This window comes from Tenrec ecaudatus, chromosome 6, assembly GCF_050624435.1.
Source record: "Tenrec ecaudatus isolate mTenEca1 chromosome 6, mTenEca1.hap1, whole genome shotgun sequence".
NCBI classification, from domain to species: Eukaryota; Metazoa; Chordata; class Mammalia; order Afrosoricida; family Tenrecidae; genus Tenrec; species Tenrec ecaudatus.
Window position 1 is genome coordinate 58,200,333 of NC_134535.1, and position 16,600 is coordinate 58,216,932.

The 16,600-nt window shown below is 43.7% G+C and overlaps 1 protein-coding gene across 2 annotated transcripts in view; it reads right to left on the bottom strand.

Annotated features, from left to right (window-relative positions):
- Positions 1 to 6,711: 6,711 nt before the first annotated feature.
- Positions 6,712 to 16,600, bottom strand: part of TPH2 (tryptophan hydroxylase 2) — a 131,661-nt gene continuing 121,772 nt past the window's right edge. For both annotated transcript variants that reach the window (XM_075552768.1, XM_075552769.1), the window contains exons 10-11: positions 7,007 to 7,140; positions 6,712 to 6,886 (exon numbers count right to left, since the gene is read on the bottom strand). In XM_075552768.1, coding sequence (XP_075408883.1) covers positions 6,712 to 6,886; positions 7,007 to 7,140 — 309 coding nt within the window. The remainder of the gene's footprint in view (positions 6,887 to 7,006; positions 7,141 to 16,600) is intronic.

The following is a 16,600-nucleotide window of genomic DNA, read 5'->3' on the forward strand; positions in this document are numbered from 1 at the left end:
ACTACAAGGGATCGAGAAGGAAGAAGAGAGGGCTAGGGAAATTCCTACACCACCCTGCATAATGAAAATAATGTTTCTCGACCCATAAAATAAGGGCTTGCTTTTGCATCTATTTTAAAGATTTGGTTTTGACAGAAAATGAACTTGATTCCTTTGTGCCATCTAGCTTTCCAATTACTCTGCCCACATCTGTCAGATGTTTGTATTGTTCAGTTATAAAAACTGTATCCAGATTGGGTCATGAGAATGCTGTTTGCAGGTGCCATAACCACAGATGCACTTGGGTGAACATCAGGCTCACTGCGATCCCCTCAAAGAAGGAGATATCCTTCCAGCCGCTGCACCAGGCCCATTGTTCTTGGGGAGAGGAAGACATCACAGCAAGTGAACCCTGCCTCTCTGAACCACAGCATTGGGGAGAAGTAAGACAACTGATTCACTTCCATTTATACAGCCTGTCCCTGCAGAAATGACCAGAGTGGACATGAACACAGCTAATTAGTTGGCCTGAAGGCGCAGTTTTTGTCAGTGTTTTTGATTAGCTCTATGGGTCAGCACCACAAGTGTGTTCTTTACTTTCACGTCTGCTTCGGCAGTGGCAATCGGAGTCACAGGAGGGGGACATTGTATTGGCTCTTTGTCCTTCCAATCGGGCCAGGGCAAGGGGACATACGATGGTGCTTTGTCAAAAGAAGCTTTAAGTCTTGGGGAATGACAAAAGATGCTGTTGGATGACTGTTTCTCTAGCCAAATGAGTACCAGCCTGGGTACCTGTTATTCCAGCTTCTGCTAATCTTTGTAATTTATTGAATTACAACTATCTTAATCACACCTATCATGATCCAGTGAAATATTTAGTACGCAGATCCCCAAAATTGCAATGGCCTCCTAACGGGTTTCACAACTTCTGTTCTTGTCCCCACCACATCCTCCAAACGCCCTACAATCGATCCCACACAGCATTCAGAAGGAGCCTTAAGAATATTATTCAGCTCTAGCTGATTCCCGCCCTTCCGTGGCCTCCCACTCCATTTAGAACACAACAACGGAGCCCTGTCCGGTCCGGCCTTATCTGCCCCTTGCTGCCCACGCTGCCCTCACCCCCTTCAGCCCACTGCCAATCTAGCACTTCCTCAAACGTATCAGCCTCCATGATGCCTTTGGTCTTGTTGTTTATCTGCCAGGGACCCTCTTTCCAGAGGCTTCTTTATGCTGGGCTTCTTCACATCCCGTGGCTCTTGGTCCAAAAAGCTTTCTCTATCCCCCTCCCCTGCCCTCTGTTCACCTCTCTACTACTCCTGTTGCTCTTTCACCACAGCCCCGTGAGCACCCTATTTTTATTTACAACATACCCATAAATCATTCACACAAGCAGACAGCAGGGTCCCGCTCACAGTGACTCTGTAGCAAGAGAACAAACTACTTCCCAGTCCTGCCGCCTCCTCACCATGGAACTGCTCTGTGAGCCCGCCCATTGTGGCAACCACTGCTCCCATCTAACCCGTGGGTGGCGTCCTGTTTCCCTGCCCCTCCACTTCACCATGGACACTTCACCAAGCATGATGTCTTCCTCCTGGCACTTCTAAGGCACATTCTGGATATACTTCTTCCAGGACAGATTTGTTGGTTCTTTTGGCATTCCATGGTACTTTCAAGATTCTTTGCCAGCACTGTAATTCAAATTTGCTGATTCTTCTTTGGTACTTCTTATTCAGTGTCCAACTTTCACAGGCGCATGGGGTAAGGGAAAATACTGTGGCTTGTCTCAGGTGCAACTTAGTCCTCAAAATTGCTTTCAATGCTCTAAAGAGATCTTGTGCAGCAGATTTACCCAATGCAGTGGGTCACTGGATCCCTTGACCGCTGCTCCTGAGCATTGATTGTGGATCCAACCAAATCCTTGCCAACGTCAGTCTTTCCCCATTTGTCCTGATGTTATTTATGGGTCCAGTCGGGAAGATGTTTGTTTCCTCTACATTGAATTGTAACCTATACTGAAGGCTGGAGTCCTTAGTAGTTCACACGAGGGTGGTTGGTTTGCAAAATTCCTATAACACATCTCATTTGCTTAAAATATTTTGCATATGCAAATATTTTCGTAAAACGCCATGTCTCGTTTGCATAGAATAGTATTTTCCGCACAGAATTGGCCACAACGTCAGACGATCTGGTGTTTCTTCTCATTAAAATATAAACCCAAGCAGGCGGAAGCCTCCCGGGTCGTTGTATTCATGACAACCGCCTCAGCGTCTGATACGTTCTAAGAATGCTCTAACTGAACGAATGCTTTGAGATGCCCTAATTCACATCCGAGGAGTCCTGGGGCACCGCGGCCAAGACAGGCTGCTACCATAAAGGCTGGTGGTCTTAGGCCTGAAGAATAACTTGGTGATCTACTTCCATAAAAATTATCAAAACTAAAAGCCAGCTCCATTATGTAGGCAAAGGCCAGAGCACCCTCTGAGACTGGTACTCATCAGAGGTGGTCACTCTGGGTCAAAAGCCCAGTCTGCAATACCCAACCAAGACAAACCACAGCCAGTCACATCGTCCTGCACCATCGCTCCGGTTGACTTTGAACCCACGTGCGTTTCATACTGAAGAAGCGCCACTGCGCTATTAATAGCCTGGTTGCTTTACGATTGGCGTCAGAGTCATTCCCACCAAATGAGAGAAGGTCTGTGGGAATAGAAGGAGAAGAAAGAAGAGGGAGGAACCCAGACAGGCACACTGGGAAACTCTGGGCTGCTTCCTTTTTCATTAGAAGTAAGATAAGGTTCATGAGAGTAAGCATCAGTGCTCGAGTCTTCAGAAGTGAAAATTAGACCAAATGAATTGGAGGACAACTGCAGCTCGTGTTAATGTTTTCCTGCTCGAAGGAAGAAAATGAGATGATGTGAGCCAGGACTCCATTTGAAAATGGAACTTTGCATCTCTATTTGCTGCCTCATAAAAGCAGACTGTTTTTCATTTTAGACTTTTCATGTTGGTAAATGTTGCAATACTTTGCATTCATTAGGCTCAGGCCCATTTACTATATGCAAGCAAAGCAAGCACAGACGTAATATCCCCATAAAGCATTATTTCTAAATTACACAATAAATAAATGAAACTAAGCCAGAAGCCCAAATATCACAACCCTAACCCCTAATGCAAAAGCAAACAAACAAGCCACCTTTGACCAAAGTTCCTCTTTTGTAAAAGGTGCAATTTAGGAACCATTGGTCCTTCCCTTATGATCTCAATAAACTATTCGCCTAAAAATACGCTGGGTGCCTGACCCTAATTCGATGCAGGCAAAAGGATTTCAAGAAGAAAACTGGACTAATCGGTTCCGGGCTGCCTTTTGTAACACATGACGAGAGAAAAAAGGAAAAATAAAACGGGTCTTGCGTTGGAAGTTGGTGTTGATTTCTGAAAGCCAAAATAAAGTAGAGGTTCATAGTGTGATGACAGTGAGCAAGTGTCTTTAAATTTATAATTGCCCGTGGATCTATTTAACTTAGCTATAAGTCATGAAGCATAATTGAGACAAATGGTTATAGTGAGCAGGTATCAGATATGACAAGAAGGTGAGTTGGCTGTGATTATTTTGTTGCTCAATTTCCAGTCAGGAACTTTTGCTGCCAACACCTTTCCTATGATGGCTATTAAATTTTATAGGATTTTTCCCCGTCATTAATTGTAATGGCATTTGCATGTTAAATGCTCACAACAAATGAAAACCATGATTCCATTGTTTCACACAGTGAAAACCATGGTTACTGCTATTTCGAATGGAGAACAAATCTAAAAAGAATCAAGTAATTCTTCCTCCTTGTATGATCCCTATAAAAGCTCTGTGGGAATGCCTATTTACTTTGCAGCTCCTCTATTTTTGAAACAGGGTAGATTTTGCACATGTCAGAAAACCGTCCTTTCTATGATAAGTCAATAATCTTAAAACAGCTCAACTGTCCTTTTTGTTGAGGAAATTGGTTTGCAATTTAATATAATGTTTTCTTACGTTTAGTGAAGCACCTATCAGTGGAACCTGCAGGTAAAAGCACACCATAAAAACCAAATCCACTGCCATCGAGTCAATGCTGACTCATACCGAGCCCCAGTGGATTTCAAAGAACGTAACTGTCTACAGAAGCAGGAAGCCAGGGAGCTGATGGTGGTTTCGAACTGCCGGCCATTCTGACCACAGCCCAGTGCATCACCACTACACCACCAGGGCCACTAATAGGTAAAAAGCAAGTAACTATTTATTTTGGTTGTTTATGTTTGATTATTATCAAAGAAATAACAGAATTTTGGAAGACCAACATTAAGAAGTTTCCTAGCCAATTTTCAACTCTGAGAAAATTAACCAATGAATCCTAGAACTGCTTGGATTTTGTTTGATTAGTTATTCAGGGTCCTCTACATCTAGTAAAACTAGGCATCGACGGATTTATAAAAGTATGGAGACATGCAGCTCCATCAACCTGCTCCTTCAAGATCCTTCTAGCGTGGTGCAGCTTTGGTCAGCATTCCTTCATCGTCAATCATCTTTCAGAATCCTATTCCCATATTCCAGAAGAACGCTTACGCTGCATGACTCTCATGTTCACCAAATCCCCTCTCAAAAACTTACATTGTTCTGAGCTGCCTTCAGAAATGAGATCTCCTATTAAGAAAGTCAACCAAATTCTGAATCTTTATCTGAATTTTATGTACATTGTCACTCTTTGCCACGTGTATCTTGACAGCATTTAGAGAATACCTGCGTTCACAGTGGGCACCATACAAATGTGTGAATTAGTTTCAAATTATACAAAATTTCTTATTAAAAAAACTTGGGCATTGTTTGTCATATCAAAAGTTTCTACAAGTGGCTGGTTTTACCAAACAAATTTGCCTTGTTAAAATTTAGTAGGCTAGAAGTCTACATTCACGGTGCGAGAGGGTGTGTGTGTGTGTGTGTGTGTGTGTGTGTGTGTGTGTGTCCTCGTCTCTCTGACTTCATGCTCTTGGGTGATCTTCATGTGGCTGAGCATGAGGCTCTCCCCATATCTGCTTTCTCATTTGTGTATTGAATGTCAGAAAAAGGATAGACTTAAAAAATAACCCTACACTCTTCCTGCCTCTTTAAAATAAAAAGGACACACACAATCCAAATGGGAGGATAACACCTGTTTGGGGGGACACAATTCCAAACACCTCAGAATAGTTAACTTGAAAATTCTATCCTGAGTGTTTTGCCTCAGTTTTTCTTTCCTCCTTTCTTCCCCGCCCAGTATTCTGTACTGCAAAAGAAAGGTAAGAGAACCCGCGGTTCTGTTAGGTGAAAGAATCAGAAGATAATCAGATGCATGCGTTCATCCAGTAGCTTTTTATTTGCTTACTTACACAACTAATTACACTTAGGCAAGGTCCATCAAACACTCGTGGTTTATCACAGCATTTCCCTCAAGCTTTAGGGAAACTTTGAAAACAGGGATAATCGCTCATTGATCCAGATTGGTTTGGGATTGAGAAAGTCTACCTGTAAAAATACTGATCACAGACAGAGCCCAATTAGTAATAAGTGTTAATTTTGATAGATATTAGTTTCCCTTCTCTGGCTGCACACATGCATACCCTCAAGAGGACGTCTCAGGGTTCCAAAAGCAGACTGCGGCGGACTGTAAGTCTTGGTGCACAGCCAACTGTAAGGATTGGGTAAATCACTTTGGCTCTCAAAAACTCAATTTCTAGAACTTTAAAATCAAATATAATATTTATAGCTTTATGATTCTATTGTCCTCTGGCCAAAGAGATGGGTCAAACACCTGGGCATGATAATTAAATTTACTCAAGCATAGCATTCATGGTCCCAAGATTTCTTCTCTACCGCTGAATATATCTGGGAGTTGTTGGGTGGTCCATGTCATTCCCAGGCTCAGCTGCTAACCAAAAGAGATTTGAGACTACTCAGCGATGCATAGGAAGAAATGTCAGGGGATCATCCAAAAGATCAGCCATTGAAAATTCTATGGTACACAGGTTCTACTTAGACATGCATGAAATTTTCATGAGTCAGAAGTGACTTTGCAACAATTGATTTCTTTAGTATTTCTAATTTCCTTTCTGAAAGTATTACCTTCCAACCTATTTAGGAAGCATGCCACAAATCAGCTTCTGCACAGTCAATACAACCTATACTCAATCTAAAAGAATAATCTAAACTCTGCTGTGTTACCACAACTGTTTTTAAAAATAAATTACTGAACTTTTCATTATTGTGATGAGTACTTTCATACAATTCTGGGTTTATCTCAAACAATGCTACAAAAAACACTGATACTATTGAAAACAGAAACAGCCTCCCTGCTGTTTTCACCTTATCTAACGAACACTGAACAATGGCTTCAAGGATAGAAAGGACAGAAGCTATAATCATAAGAGGGCTATTCCTTATCATGTTTAACTAGATGCAGTTGCATAAGGGCACTAACCAGGAATGTCCAGCATATTTAATACATTTCAACATATTACGATATTTCATACAAGTGATTATCTGTCATTGGGTTCCTGGTGGTGTTTCACACAGAACACAGAGAGTTACAGGTAAGTAGAGCCACATAGAATTGCATACTTTCTAGGCTACCCATGTTACAGAAAGTTATTGGTGTTATATGACCTTGACTGAATTGCTGCTCAGCACCCACCAGACCCTGCTGGCAACAACCCTGGCCCCGCACATTAAATCCCCAGATACTGGTTCATTTTGGCCAAAGCGTCACACACGGTGTCCAAATCGCCGCGAAGGCCCTGCAACACACTTTGGATACTCCTGGTGTCTCTCAGGATTTCAATGCTGTGTGTGTAGGGGTTGAAGTACACGGAGAAGGGACGGGTAATGGACTTGGCAAAGTCCCTGCAGAGGAAACAGAAAGAGGAGAATTTGCCATCAGCCCCTGTTGATAGGAGAGAGAGAGACAGGAAAGAAGGAAAAAGAAAAAGCGTTTGCTCCAAATGGAAGGAAATTCGCGTTTACCTCATCTTTTCTTTGGCTTCTTCAAAGCTTTCTGAAACAAAGTAGGCTTCCTGGAAGGTGGTGATAAGGCATTCCTGTAAGCAGGTAATCTTTGGGTCAAAGGGTTTCACACACGCCTTGTCAGAAAGTGCATGCTGCAAAACATACCACAGAGCCAGTCAAACCCCCTGAGACTTGCAGCGGGCCCCAACATCACAGTGCTGCCGCACGTTCGGAAGCCCAGCTTCGTGCAGAACTGCTCGGCTGCCAGCGGACCGTGAAATAAGTTTCCCCGTGTGCAAGGTAAATTGGGTGATTTCTGTTCATTTGTTTGTTTGTTTGTTTGTTTGTTTGTTTAATCTATTAAGGGTTGAGGAAAACAACTATGCTTTTGTATTATTTTATTTAGTATCAGACAAATTCATGTTGAAGGACAGTTCTGAGCTATACCCCAGCAAAATGGAATTTTAAATCTCCACTATAAATAGAGCCAGGAGAGCATAAATATGCTCATAAGTTTATGGCTATAAGCAATGTACTGAAATTTCACTTAAATGGCAGAAGTAATAATTACCTGCGTAGCGAGGTAATTGGGACTCTGACTGAACTATTTGTGGAGTCATTGCAAGACATTTTGAGGCCAAGTACTATGTACCCACAGAGTCTTGTGTAGGTTTGTGTATTTGAGGACACTTGCAAACATTCATTTACCTTCCACCACGCCGAGCAGAACAACACATAGCAGATAAACATTCCCAGGCTGTGGGGGGAGGGGAGCTAATCATTATAGTTATGCAGAAAGTAGAGATTAGGAAAACGGGAGCGCTGCTGAAATTAATCTTTGAATCACTATTAGCTCTGTTTTGCTCACTATACGGCTGGCACTAAGGATAGCCGAGAACAAGCTATAGCTGTATTCGCCAGAAAAATTCAGTGATACGTTTGGGGGCTATAAGGGGAGTTTGGGGGGAGAGGGATATAGAAGGGTGAGGGAAATAAGAAGGAGATGATGTCAAGAAGTCCAGTAAGGAGAACTATGTTGTGGAAAAGGGGTATGCTTATGGAAGAAACTGCACGCTTAGGTTTGACATGGTGGAGTTGTGGAAGATAAGACATGCATACTGGCTGCCAGGTTAGAGCAAATTTTTTAAATGGCATAGAGCCAGGTATGGGTTTGGGTTCGCTTTAACCCTAGCTCCAACTTAAGAATAATTCGTTCCTACATTTCCGCCCTGCTACATACTCACCTTCATGAAATGATCACTGAAGATACGGGCACTACAGCAAAGTGTGGTGAAGAAACCAAATGGTGCCCGGCTATCAATCAGAATAGTGTCTGGGGTCTTAAAGGCTTGTATTCACACAAGGAGCCATCTAAATGATGAGTCACCTAGTCCCCATGGAAGAAGCATGCCAGCTGTGTGATCCAAAGATGATAACTATCGATCTCAAATACGGTAAGCAGAAAAGCATCAGAGCTAAAATTATGAATACCCAATTTGTGGAGGGCTGTGGGGGACGGTGAGAGCCCCAAGCCCATCTGCAGAGTAGCTGCTCAGGCTGAGCCATTGATTGGCAGATCAGCTATCGCCACAGGCAAGAGTCTTTATCAGCCTTGCTACTGGGCAGAGGCCATTGTAATCTTGAACATGCTGGATCAAACTCGATGCTTGTCCAGTTGACCACCCTACAGATGGGACCTGAATTTGTTCTGGGTGCAAGTATCTCTTACTGGTTTCATGAAAGAAATTTCTTCCCTGGATTTTTTATCATTGTTGGGGAACTTTTCCTTCTTATACATTATTAGTATTTTTGTCTGTATACCATTAGGTTTCTACCCTTACCACCTTAGAGGGATTCCATTTTCTACTGGGTCTCCCAGATGTGAGGCACAGGAGAAGTGGATGCATAACTGATACAATGTGCCTAGGGATATGGGGAATGCAAGACAGTGGGGGTGGGTGGGGATGGAGACAGGGAGGGAATAGGGATTTCAGGAGTAAGGAGGGGGGAATGTGCTAAAATTGATGTGGGGAGGGAGGGGGGGGGAAAAAAGAGGACCTGATGCAAGGGGCTTAAGTGAAGAGCAAATGCCTTGAGAATGATTGGGACAGGGAATGTATGGGTGTGCTTTATACAATTGATGTATGTATATGTATGGATTGTGGTAAGAGTTGTTGGAGTCCCTAATAAAATGTAAAAGAAGAAAAGAGGAGAAAAAAATGATTAGGGCAAAGACTGTACAGATGTGCTTTATACAATTGATGTATGTATATGTATGAACTGTGAAAAGAATTGTATCAGCCCCAATAAATTGTTAAAAAAAAAAAAGAATTATATGATACATAAATTACATACATACGAATAAAACTACTAGGGAATAAAAAGTTGGGGACCATTTCTTGGTGTGTGTCACCGGTCTGCTGTTTGTTGGTCTCAGATCAACAGTTCCTACATTTAGTATGCATTGAGAATTATTAAGGACCTTATGAAAAATGCAGATACCCCAAGCCACACAATTTTATTTAGTAGGTCTGAGGAGACTTAGAGAGTTAGCCTTTAAAGCAGCCTTTCTCAACCTGTGGGTCACAACCCCTTTGGGGGTCGAACGACCCTTTCACAGGGCTCACTTAAGAACATCAGAAAAGAGAAATTTCCGATGGTCTTAGAAAGTGAGACACAGCTCCTCTATCCATCTCTAGGCGGGTCCATCCACATACAGACATGCCCACATATTAGTACCCCAAGTGAAGACTATTACCCATGCTACACCATTCAAGACAAAATTTCATTTATTTGTAATTACAAATAAATATTTCACAATATATAATTACATATTTTGTGTTTAATCACTATGCTTTAATTATGTTCCATTTGTAAGAATGAAAATATATCCTGCATGGTCTATCTAGATAAGAAAAGTAGGATAAACAACCTGGAGGAGAAAACACTAGGGCCAACAGTTCTAGAGGGACATGAGGGGGCCGGGGAAAGGAAGTGGGTGCTAACAATCCCAGGGACAAGGGAACAAGTGATCTAAAATCGATGGCAAGTAGGGTGCAGGAGGGATGATAGGGATTGATCAAGGGCAATGTGACAAGAGGAAATATCAAAACCCAAATGAAGGCTGAACAAAAGAGAAGAGAGGAAACAGAGGAAAGAACTAGGAGGCAAAGGGCATTTATAGAGGTCTAAACACAGGCGTGTACATATGTAAATATAGTTATATATGACAATGGGGAAATACATCAATGTGCATATATTTATAGGTTTAGTATTAAGGTGGCAAATGGACATTGAGCCTCCACTCAAGTACGTCCTTAATGCAAGAACAGCTCATTAAGCAGTAAACTGGCATTCCATGATGCTCACCTTCCTGACACAATCGTTGATGACAAAGCAGGTGCATAAGCAAATATTGTGGGGTGGGGAAGCTAATGGTGACTGGCTATCAGAATATTTAGAGCCTGGGGTCTTAAAGGCTTGAAGATAAACAGTGGCCATCTAGCTGAGAAGCAACAAAGCCCACATGGAAGAAGCACACCAGCCTGTGTGATCACAAGGTGTTCATAGATCAGGTATCAGGCATCAAAGAACAAAAAATCATATCATTATGAATGAGGGGGAGTGCCGAGTGGAGACCCAAAGCCCATCTGTAGCAACTGAACATCCCCTTACAGAAGGGTCAGGGGGAGGAGACAAGCCAGTCAGGGTACAGTATAGCACTGATGAAACATACAACTTACTAGTTCCTAAATGCTTCCTCTCCCCACCTTCCACTATCATGATCCCAATTCTACCTTAAAAATCTGACTAGACCAGAGGATGCACACAGGTACAGATCAGAGATGGAAACACAGGAAATCCGGTACAGATAAACCCCTCAGGACAAATAATGAAAGTAGAGATAACAGAAGGGGAAGGGGAAGATGGGGGAGAAAATAAGAACACATCACAAGGATCTACATAACCCCCTCCCTGGGGGACGAACAACAGATAAGTGGGTGAAGGGAGACATTGGACAGTGTAAGACATGGAAAAATAATAATAATTTATAAATTATCAAGTGTTCGTAGGGGTAGGGAGAGGTGGGAGGGGAGGGAGGGAAAAACTGAGAAGCTGATACCAAGGGCTCAAGTAGAAAGCAAATGTTTTGAGAATGATGATGGCAGAAAATGTACAAATGTGCTGGACACAATGGATGGATGGATGGATTGTGATAAGAATTATATGAGCCCCAATAAAATGATATATTAAAAATATCTCCTGCATACCTGATATCTACATTATGATTCATAACAGTAGCAAAATGACAGTTATAATGTAGCAACAAAAATAATTTTATGGTTGGGGGTCACTACAACATGAGGAATTGAATTAAAGGGTCGAGGCATTAGGAAGGCTGAGAAGCACTGCTTCAAAGACATTTAAGGTGACAGTGATAAAAATGGTTGTGAGTTACATTTTGAGAAATACTTGCCTAGATGCCATGCTTTCCTCAGTTTAGTGGTAAATCAATCGGCACAGGGAAGCAGAGGAAAAGAAAACAAGGGTAACGGATCTGCCTTAAGTGAGCATCACAACACTTGGACTCTCGCTAGCTACTAGGGTAACAAGGAAATTAAGCATACACAACGAATTCAGGTGTTGTCCTTGGTAACTGTTGAAACTTCTAAAACCTTCAAGGAATGAAGGGTCTTGGATGAAGACTCCAAACCACATCTAAGTGTTCATGGGTCAAGTTGGGTTAGGGGTTGAGTATGGCAGAAAGACTCACCATATGGTATCAACCAAACTCAAGGGAAGAGAGCTGGAGTTTGGATTTTTTTTTTTAATGAAGTCCTAATAAAGGCTCTGGATATAGAAGTTCATGGGCTTCTGGTTGGAGAAGGACATGAATGCACATGGGAAGAGGCTGTGTTCCTTTTTGAGATGTGGAAGCTCCTGTCTTATACACAACTTCTTTTGCATCCCTTCCTTTGTACTGTGGTATGACTGTGAGCGTAGTTCTGGTGAACTGCCCATCACAAGGGGATCAGAAGAGTCAGCAGAACAGAAGTGAGGTTCATCTGGGTACCTCTGAGCTTGTGGTTGGTGTACTGAAGAAATAAATGAAATCCCAAAATTGGAATCCAGAAAGTGAGAAGTGGGGGGATCTTGAGAACCCCTGAGCTTAGGGTGGCATCCTGAAGAGTTCGGGGGGATGGAGGAATCCAGTTGTAGCTGGCAGGCCAAAGGGAGTGTGCTGTGGGGACGGACTCCCAAGCTGGCCTCTAGCATCTGAGCACTTGGGCAGAACTGGCAGCCCTTTAACTTGTGAGACTGAGTCTAGTTCCAGGAATAGATTCAGAGGAAGACGTGTTGCATGTGCCGTTGATGTCAGAACAGAAGTAAAACCAAACCAAAGCAGCCCGGATTAGATGAACCTATAAAGACAACAACTGGATCAATAGATTCAAATGAAAAATTTGGAGCTAACAACAACCAGTTCAAGGAAGAATAAATATCTTGGAATTGATTGTGGTAGTGGTTGTACATGTCTTATGAATATGATTGAACTATGAAAAGACATGATAAGTGGATTTTAGGTTGATGAAACCGTGAAAAATAAAATAAACGTTAAAAGCCTCATTGTGACCAGGTAAATGGTGACAGCCAGTGACCTATAAGACAGAGCAGAATTATCTCATTCGGTTTCCAATGTTGTAATCTTTTAAGAGCAGACTGCCAGTTTTTGTCCTGTGGGACAACTGGTGGAGGGTTCACATTGCCAGTCAGCCTTTTGGTTACGCAGCTGAGCACTTCAACCACTGCGCTATCTGTATTCCTTACAAGTAGAACCCCAAAACCTCGACCACTGCCCTCAAGTTGATTCTAACTCACAATCCTATGCAGGGTTTAGATCAAGGATTACAGCCTTCAGTGTGGATTACAACTCAGTGAAGAGAAAACAGAAAGCCTTACAGCTGGACCCACAGGCAACATCACGATAAATGGAGGAGAGATCAAAGGTGTCAAGTCTTTCATCTTGCCTGGATCCACCATCACTGCTCATGGAAGTAGCAGTGATCGAATGATGCCTTGCACCGAGTAAGTCTACAGCATAAGACTGCTTTAAAGTGCTGAACAGCAAGCCTATTACTTTGAGGACTAAGGTGCACCTGACCCAAGCCATGGTATTTGCAATTGCCTCAAATGCATGTGACAGCTGGACACTGAATAAGGAAGACAAAAGAATAATCACTGCATTTGAATAATGACATTGCCAACGAATACTAAAAGGATCATGCACTTTTGAAAGAACAAATAAGTCTGTCTTGGAAGAAGTACAACTAGAATGCTCCCTAGAAGCAAGACTGATGAGACTTCATCTCACATACTCTGGACATGTTCTCAGGGGAGACCAGCCCCAGCAGAAGGACATCCTGCTGGGTAAAGGGGAGGATCAGAGCAAAAGAGGAAGGGAATGAACTGACACGGTGGCTGTGACAATGAACTATAAGAACAATTGTGCCGTGGATGCAGGACCAGAACGGAGTTTGTTCCGTTGTCCACAGGGTCACCATGAGTCAGAACGACTCAACAGCACCGGACAGCAACAGCCTGCAAAGAGGGAAGCAGGTGGAGCCATGCCTTTCTCCCCAGGAGCCACTGGTGGCCTTACACCCAAGTTCATGGTTAGCAGTTGCACACTTACCCAACAGTGCCACCAGGCCCCTTAGAGTAGAACCGAGGGGAACAAAATGATAATAGGCCGGTCAAGATTTGATTTTCCAAGTCACCTTGGCAAATCATGTGCCCTCTTTGTGTCCCATTTCCTCCACTGTCCAGGAATGATTTGGGCCGGGATTTCTGAAGACATTCTTGTATTCCAGACTCTGAAATCATCCCAAGAACTGTTTGACCTTCTTAATCTCTAACTGCTAGGTTTCCTGAGGAAATTGTGGGGAGGAAACATTGCCTGTTGAATATTCTTGGTACATTCCTCAACGGTTTCAGAAATCCATTGAGTTACTCACAGGCCTTGATGAAGAAGGCTGTGATTTCCTAAGTCTGAAAACCCAACTGAGAACCAAAGGGCTGCTGACTCATAAGAGAGAGGCAAGTGGCCCCTGTCCTCCGTGGGATTTGCTTTCCCCAAAAGTTCGGTGTCCAGATCCATGCATAGGTAAACTGGTGGGTGCACAGGGCCGCTCAAGAGTGGATTAATGTTGTTGTTGTTGTTGTTGTTTTGTTTTTGTTGCTTTTTGTTTGGGCTCACAGAATAACTTCGTTATGAGCAGAAGGTCTCTACACCTGCAAATGCCTTTGTGGTAGACCCAAAGCAGTGCCTTGCACATCCGTTTTGAGTTCTGCATGACTAATCATTTTGTCTACATTTTAACAACAACATCACAGTCTCAAGAAACAGTGTCCTTTGTGTGGGAGTGGTGAGCCCTCTTCAAAGAACAGCTTCCCAGTGCTTTGCTGTGGTTTTTAGAGTTCGAAGCTGCTTTCTCTGCGGCACTCTACTCTGGTTAGCATTGAATCCTTGGCCTATTGCTCTGATTGTCCATTCAGACATCACAACATGTAAAGAAAGGCTAGAGACTGTGTTAGTCTGGGTAGACTAGAGAAACAAATTCATAAGCACGCATGTGTACATAAGGGAGAGGTTTATATACAAGAGGAATTGATCATTGAGAAAACATCCCAAACCAGTCCAGTCCAAGACCATATGTCTGATATTAGCCCATATGTCCAATACCAATCTATAAAGTCCTCTTCAGACTCACAAAGCACATGCAATGACGCCAAATGCAGAATGATCACAAGCCAGCGGGTAGAAAGTCATTGGATCCAGTGGCATTGAAAGCATCTCAGTGCTGGCAGGGGTCTCTCTGTGGCTTCTCCGGCTTCCAAGCTCTGGTTGCGTCCATGTGGCTTGTCTTCTACAGTGGCTTCCAGGGAGCAGCAGAGAGAGAGTGTGTCTCTCCTGCCTCCAAGGAGGAATGACCAGTTTTCCCAGAATTCTCAGGAGAAGGCCATGCCCACACAGAAGTCCCATTGCCTATCTCCAGATTGACAGTTTAGGCTCCACCCTTATACTCTTAATCCTTAAATTGACACCAGATTAGGTAACTCTCACAGAGACCAACTCGGCATCCTCTCTCTCTCTAGTCTGTCCTCCTGTCTGTCCTCCTGGTAATAGACAACATGAGCAGAGTGCTCCAGTGAGGCATTCTGTGAGCCTATTGGGTTTTCATGGGTTCAAGACGAGTACAGCAAGGGGCAAGGCTCACCTGTGTCATGCTGCAACTCTGTGAAAGGATCTGAACCATCTTGGCAAACAACAACTAAAATCAGAAAGGTAACCACGTGGCAATCCCGCGGACACTCAGAGGCACTCGGTTAGTCTGCTTTGACTGGTAAAGGGACTGAGACAAGTTCAAGATCAAGAAATGCTCCATGGGTGTTTTGATATCTTTGGGCTCAGGCAAAATGAATGCCTGCACATTAGAGAACCGGGCGCTGTCTCAGACTTCACAATCAACTGGTGGAGTCTCAGCGTATCATGCTAGGCAAAGACTATTCGGCAATATGCTCACCTTTGCCTGCATAACACGCAAAGGGAACGCTGGGAGTTGATTTTTTAAAGCTCTCAAGGATGCGACATACCCTCAGGGCGGCTGCTGTGCCTGCTGGTTATGTTCTGGGGACCTTTGCATCCTGCCCTGTAGGGATCACGCCCACCTGTTGGCTGATACAGAAGCGGGGATAATAATTGTACCCAATGATTAGCTTGGAGAATGGCAAGATGGTCGGTCACATGCCACCCTGGAGTTGGCTGAGCTGCTAGTGAATGAAGCCAGTGAGTGAGCTGACAATCACTGGTGTAAGTCATCACCGTTTCCTGCTGCTGAATCCCCTGGCTTGATGCTGGCCCAGACCGTCCAGCGACCCATGGGGTCTCAGCTCAGAATTAGAGCATGACCCGAGGGGGGGTAAAGCAGCACCCATCTCTCCCTTGCCTGCAGAAGCCACTGCTCAATGGAGTGAACCCTACTGAGTTTGCTCCCCTCCCCCCCTCTAAGCCTCTGCAATTGGGAGGAGCTGCTATTGTGAACTGACTTCTGTGCCAGAGGGAGTCCTCCTTCAACACTGAGCCAACTGCTTGATGGCCCCAGGGAGTTCTGCAGGGACTCTTCCCAGAAGTGTTTACAGTCTGATACCCTGAAGTCTGCAAGAATGAATCTGGTTTCCTGCAGGGAGAGGCTTTGCCATACTGGAGGCTCTGGCTGGCCTTCACTTACTCTCTAACCATTTCACAAGTGTGAGAATGAGCAGAGGCGTTTCTCAACCTGTGAGTCGCCTCCTCTTTGGGGATCAAAAGAGCCTTTCACAGGGGTTGCCCAATTCATAACAGGAACAAAATGGCAGTGATGAAGTAGCAATGAAAATTATGTTATGGTTTGGGGTCACCGCCTGAGGAACTGTATGAAAGGGTTGCGGCCTTAGGAAGGTAAGAACCGCTGGGCTAGAGTCACCATCTCGCACCTAAGCATTATCTAGAAGGCGCTCTTGGATTAAACCACGGTGCTGAAGGCTGGGGGACAGGGCTGGGAACTAGGAGAC